The sequence below is a fragment of the Clytia hemisphaerica genome, unplaced genomic scaffold (assembly GCF_902728285.1).
Source record: "Clytia hemisphaerica strain Z4C2 unplaced genomic scaffold, Clytia hemisphaerica genome assembly, whole genome shotgun sequence".
NCBI classification, from domain to species: domain Eukaryota; kingdom Metazoa; phylum Cnidaria; class Hydrozoa; order Leptothecata; family Clytiidae; genus Clytia; species Clytia hemisphaerica.
In genome coordinates this window covers 146,013-152,672 of record NW_027103354.1, presented here as the reverse complement: position 1 = coordinate 152,672, position 6,660 = coordinate 146,013, and the positions used below count along the sequence as shown (strand labels likewise).

The 6,660-nt window shown below is 37.1% G+C and overlaps 1 protein-coding gene across 1 annotated transcript; it reads left to right on the top strand.

The window, feature by feature from the left end:
- Positions 1 to 811: 811 nt before the first annotated feature.
- LOC136820768 (docking protein 2-like) lies at positions 812 to 3,033 on the top strand. Its single transcript, XM_067076995.1, has 2 exons — positions 812 to 977; positions 1,914 to 3,033. The coding sequence occupies exon 2, from the start codon at positions 1,926 to 1,928 to the stop codon at positions 3,030 to 3,032; it is 1,107 nt and encodes a 368-aa protein (XP_066933096.1). The 5' UTR covers positions 812 to 977; positions 1,914 to 1,925; the 3' UTR covers position 3,033.
- The last annotated feature ends 3,627 nt before the right edge of the window (positions 3,034 to 6,660 follow it).

Sequence of the window (6,660 nt, the reverse complement as noted above, 5' to 3'; positions counted from 1 at the left end):
TTTTTATGGCTGGAGAATTCAGTGGGGATGCAAAAAATAAAACATCATTTTGCAGTGAGGATTTGCTTTTCTGATTATTTTCAGTGGGGACGATATTTTGGCCAATTTTTCCATTGGGTCTGTGGAAAGGAGTGTTATTTTGAACGTGGGTGCGCATGCTATTTATTACAGAAGTTGAAAAATCCACTGTATGCAGTGTGTCCCAAAAGGCAAAAACTTTATGTAAGTTTATATAAAATAAAATCCTCAAAAACATTCTCTTCGTTTGACTTAGACGATATCGGCTTCACATGAAAACTCAGATTTGACCCCCGAGAATTCCCCACAATGCTTTGCGCGGAAAAAAGTTCACAGTGAAATTCTTTCCGCACAAAGCATTTTGGGGAATTCTCGGGGGTCAAATCTGAGTTTTCATGTGAAGCCGATATCGTCTATTACTACAGCTCGGGAATAGTTTAATTATTCAAAAGATACGGGGATATCTTATCGGGGAAAACTTCGTCGGGGAAAAATATTCGTCACTTGCTGGTAGTTGGTAAACGCATTAAGGCGGGGGGAAATTTTCGTCGGGGAAAAATATTTGTCACTTGGCCAAAATTTCGTTACTTTCCCCGACGAAGTTTTCCCCGATAAGGTATACGCATAGTTATTTAACTCATTTTTTGTACAAGAGAACGCATGTAAAAAAACATGTATTATCAAAAGTGATATGAATTTTAAGGATTTTTCTTTACATAAATTTTTGTCGGCTTTTTTGGGGGGTACGCTGTAGTATGGAATTTGTTTTCACAAAATATCCATCAATTCATATATTATATTTTCTTAAAAATATTTTTCAGATGAATAAATACCAACAAAATAAAAGAATTTTCAAGTGAAATAAAAATTCAGTACAAACATTGTTGACGATAATGGAAATGGCTTCAGCTTGTTGTTTTCAGTATGGTACTTTTGATGTTTTCTCTCTATAACACAAGGTGAGTGAAATTCCAATTAATATGCGAATCAAGTTTAAAAAACCATACAGGAGAGTGGACGAACCTATTCAAATCAAAAAAAAATTATTATGTCGATACCCCCTGGAAAATTTGCAAGAATACCCCTTGGAAAGATTCTTTCCATCCCTTAAAGTGAGAGTGGACAAACTGAAATCATTCTTTTACCTAGTGGAAATTTTGGAATATGAAATAACCTTTTACCCACTTGGAAAAATGAAAAAAGGCCCCCTGTATGGATGTAAAATGGAATGGCCCATTCTTTTTTCATGATAACAAATGTCAAATCATATCCCTCAGCCATACAAATACTGAGAAAAGAAAAGAGAGAAATTTTGCTACTTTTTTATTACCTTAAAGGAAAAAGTGTTTGCCGGAATTTGAAGATGTTTATTTAGAGGGAATTAGATTTGGTGGATGAATTAAAAAATAATTTTTTTTGGAGAAAGGATTTCTTTGATCAAGAATCATTATCAAATGACACAAAAAAAACTAAAAAGCGCCAGAGATCACATATATATACGTATGTAGGGAATTTAATTCGGTTGTTAGCAGGGAGAAAAATTTTGGTGGGAACTTAATATGACAATTCCGACACATTTTCTTTCCGTCAAAATTTCTTCCTTTTCTGGTAAATTCTCATCCTTTGAAAAAAATTATAGACTAATCACTAATGAGAGCAGTTTAAGCATTCATGATATGCACCACTGCAACGTCTTTGATTCCACCCAATAGCTGATTGGTTCAAAGTGACGTATTGACTGATTTTACGTCACTTACAACCAATCAGCTGTTGGGTTCATGATGTAATGTCAGAAGACATTGCAGTGGTGCATATCATGAATAGGGGGGAAAACGCTCGATATGATTTCACTTGAACATTATCATTGTAAAAAATATTTTTGTTTACATCTTTAGCGTTGGCACCCGATGGAAGTATTATTCGAAGGTCAATTGGAACGCTCCAATCTATTTAGTGGCAAAGAATGGAAACGCGGGTACGCCGTATTACGGAAACATCCGACAACCGGAAGTAAAGTGTTAGAATTTTATAAAGACTCGCATTGGAATAAAAACGAGCCGAAAGCTGTTTGTAATTTACTGTCCAGTTATGAGGCGTCTTACGTGGTAGGATCAACTAAAAAACGTTTCGTGTTTGAACTGAAAACGGTTGATCACACGTACGAACTAGGTGCTCCCAGCGAGGCCTTACGTAAACAATGGATTGACAAATTAAACAGCGCAAAAGACATTTTAAACGATAGCAGTATACAAAATATTATACAGACTTTTAATGTTGCTCTCGTTGATGAAACTTTAGTACGAAAACATTTGAATGGCTTTAGCGGAACGTGTCAGTTAATGGTGACGGATTCGGAAGTGATCGTCGTTGCAGCAGGACAAATCAAGATCCGTTGGAAGTTCTCCACTATAAGACGCTATAAGTCACAGACGGAAACGTTTGTTATTGAGGTCGGGCGGAAGGCGCCCACGGGTGAAGGTGAATTCCGTTTCGACACGGTCAATCCAATCGAATTGTTCGATGTTCTCGATAAAGCCGTGAAAGATCGAATACGTGCCAAAGGAATCGAAATCTCTACATTAACACCTTCTTCAGACACGGCGCCCTCTTTTCCTTCTCCACCTTCGGGCGTTGGGCGTATGCAACCACCTGCAAGGGTGGCTTCTACCAACACCGAGTACAGTCATTTAGACCAACATATGCATAAACCAAACTTAGCAACGAGCAGTACCGAATACGACTTACTTTTCAACAAAGATCGCTTTCAACAAAAACGTCGCTCTGAACCTGTAATCAAAGCACCTCCTTTCGATCACAACGCGCGTAAATTAACAGCTGATAGTCAGTTTTCAAACGAGCACGCTGCACAAGCAAACGAGGATGAGGAAATGTACGAAGACATGAACGCTTCCCTTAAACATCACGACGTCATTAAATCATCGGGCGATCAACGAAGGCCGCCCTCTTCACGCCCCTTACCGCCGCCCCGTGGAGTAATACCAGCAGACGGGTGAAGAGGCCGCTAAAGAAATCATTATCGTCTCCGATAGAGGAAAACACTTATGATGCACCGAACCATAAAACGAAAATCACTTCTAAAAACAGCGATTATGATTCGCTTTTCAATAAGAACACAGTGCAACAACAACAACACATTCCAACTGAAGATAATTTCTACAGTCATTTGAATTATAATCCCACCCCTACGCCTCACCTTCCACTTAAACCGTCACCATCAAACGGTGACATATCACATGACCAGCAACTAAAAAATAAACCCAAAGCTCCCCAACCAAGCATGCGAAAACCCATTTCACGCCCACAACGAGCTGCGCCCGTACCGCCCGGGCGTTCTACGCCAGATGCACCGTCTCCAAAACCAATTTCTTTAAGTGCTAGCGCGGGTGCCTCAAATGACCTTATAATGCAACTCAAAAAGCGGAACATGGAAAAAGGACTTGCGAATCCACCTTCCGGAGCTAGAGATGACGTTTACGATATTCCGAACTCGACAACCGGTCAATCTACGACAAGTTTGAATCAAGCACCGGTAGGCTACAATGCTGTTGGGGACGTCATTACTGGACAGTATAAAGAGATTGATAAAGATGCGGACGGTTATGTTTCCGTTCCTGATAGTACACCGGTAATGGAGGATGATATATATCAGGTACCCAAATAAATGCAAAAGTTCTTTAAAAATGTTATTTTCGTGAGCACTGACAGCCTCGTTCTAATATGATAACACTTGAAATCAAAAGAAATCGAGCTGACAGAATTCTAGAATTATACATATACATCGTTTCTGTTATTTTCCAACAAAACAGAAATGTTTTCTTTTTATTTCATATGCATTGTTTGAAGAAGAGACATTCTGGTGTTTCCAAAAATTGATTTATGACCTACACTGCTGTAGTGCTCGAATAGAAGCTCGAATTTGCAAATGTTTATGTGTTTCCATTTTATAGAGGGCTGTTCCATTAAAAAACCATACAGGGGATGGACGGGGAAACATTTTAGAATAACTTTTTACCCCTTTGGAAAAATGAAAAAAGACCCTATGGAAATTTTTACCGGATAACCCTCCGGAAATGTTCGGCCACCACCCTGTATGGATATAAAATGGAATGGCCCATTTTTTCTTCTGGGAGGAGGGGTTCTATCTTATGGTTTAGTTCGATTATTTTTCTAACGTTTTGTACATATATTTTTTGTATCATTTTCAAATCACTTAATTTTTTGTAAAAGATTTTCTCACGTTTTTTTTTTCGTTTTTTTACATTTCAGAATTATTTTCTACTCTTTCATATTGTATTTTTCATAATGAAAACTTTCACACGCTACGGTTCCGTTTCGCTCCGAAGCGAAATGAAGCCATTCTATTGTTTAAATTTAAGTTTAACGTCACTTCTGACCAATAGAAGACCATTTCGTTTCAGAGCGAAACGGAACCGTTACGTGCAAACATGATCTTACCGTATCCCAAAGCCACCTTTGAGACTTCTCACACTGCTGGCAGGATCGTAAAAACCAACAAAGGATCTAGGTACGACTTCCACTACAGCAACAAAGTTGCTAAAAGCTTGCATATGGCTTAATGGCTAAGATTGGTAGTTAAAATGGTTAGAAAAAGATATTATGTAGCACTTTTGGATTTAAATTCAAAATTCATGAACAGCTTTTAGGTTGAAATTCCTCCAGCTTCAAATCCAAAATTTGAAATTTATATATGAAATATATATTTAGGAAAATTGCGAATACATGTTTTTTTATAAGCATATGAAGTCTTGCATTTGCAGATTTCCTAAGCATAACATAAGCATATACGCCAGCTGAATTGGGCCATTCCATCCATACAGTGGACGCACATTTCCAGGGGGTATTCGGAGAAGAGTTTCCAGGGAGTATTTTTTCATTTTTCCAGTAGGTAAAAGGTTATTCTAAAATTTCCAGGGGGTAATAGACTCGTATTTGTTCGTCCACCTTTACTTTTAAGGTATAAAAAAAAATTATCCAAGGCTTTTGTAAATTTTGTCATTTTTCAGGGGGTATCCGCACATTTTCTAAAAATCTTTTTTTGCCTTCAAAAGGTTCGTCCACCCTCATGTATGGAAATTTAATGGAACAGCCCATTATGAGCATAATAATTCATAATGGGCTATGCCTCGATACTTTAAGAACTTAAACATACACGAGCCTGACCAAGGAGCAGACACTTGCTTATAAAAAAAACATGTACCCGTCAGTCACGAGTCATACTGTTTGATAGTTCTTTTTGGGTATATAGGTTATGATAATTTTTGATAAAATCTTGAAAATTTGATGCATTTTATTTTAATAGAAGATTTTATTGTATCCTTTTTCTGACATGACCATTGTACTGCATATTTCAATTATTGTTTTTAAAAAGCAAATAAGAAGACAAACAAAAGTGAAACTATTTGCAATTTTCATTTATGATACATTTACATATCGGCAGAAGTTTCATCAGTGTTTTGTCACTTGTCAATTTGTCAATAAGTTTATCACTTTTTACCGACAAATTTTTTACTAGAGTGACGTCAGCTTTTTACAGGAATGGGCTTTTCCAGAAAAAAATTGAATATGGTAGTGGAGGATATAACATTTTTTGGAAATTTATCCCCTGGACATTGTGACTTTTGACCCGGATATTCAATGTTACCCCCGCCCGAAAACAAGGCAAATTTTGTAGATTTTTCACTACCCCCGGACACTATATCCTCTCCCATGTACGAAAATTTTCTGTAAGAGCCCAATACACCTTTCCCAAGTTTATTGATTTTTTTCGACCTCTCCAGTTTGAAACGAGAACTTGATACTTTTGAAGCTTTTGGTGATACAAAGTCATTCTGAAAATTGAGATTAAAAGTTTTTTCCGTTCCTTTTTGAAAACAACCTCGGACGTCCTTTAAATTAACCCGTGTTCATAATGTAAAATGATGAATTTCTCGAGCTGTACTTCGTCCGTTCGTCTGTTACCAGCTTTTCTCGGGATTGGCTCATTACTTTTTTCTATCTTTTTTTATGAAATGTTGCACACTGATGCAAAATGACAACACCTTAAATGTGACGGAGCCCGATTTTCGAAAAACATTTTTTTCCGGCCGAAAATGCCAGAAATATGCCGGAAAAGCTGATTTTTTGACATTTTCTCGAGATTTTATCATTCATTAGTTTTTACTGATTTTTTGCAGAAAGATGCGTATTCGCAATGCTCGAGTTCGATTTTTGAGAAAAAATTGAAAATGCCGGAAATCGCCTTTTTTGCAGATTTTCATTGGATTTTTTTTTATTTCTAATGTTTTTCACACAAAAACATTATTGATAACACTGCTCACCGTCAAGCATGATTCAATTGTCAATAAAACTGATTTTTGCGACCGGAACTTTCTATTTATTTTTTCCCTACAACCCTTCCCTCTCCCCCGTCAACATACAACAATCAATGATGAATTAATTGCTTTATGCATTTTCGCTAAACGCTATTTTTTCTGACTGATTTTTTTCATTTTTCTCCTCGCATTGCTTCTGCTAAACGAAAGTAAAATTTTGTTGTCTCTCGCCCCATTCCACCGGTAGCGGAGAAAACAAGGGGAGTAAACGAACCGTGTTCAATTTGAA

What these genes read in the sequence shown, in the direction of transcription:
- LOC136820768 (XM_067076995.1), top strand. Translation starts at nt 1,926, where the DNA reads ATGGAAGTATTATTCGAAGGTCAATTGGAACGCTCCAATCTATTTAGT.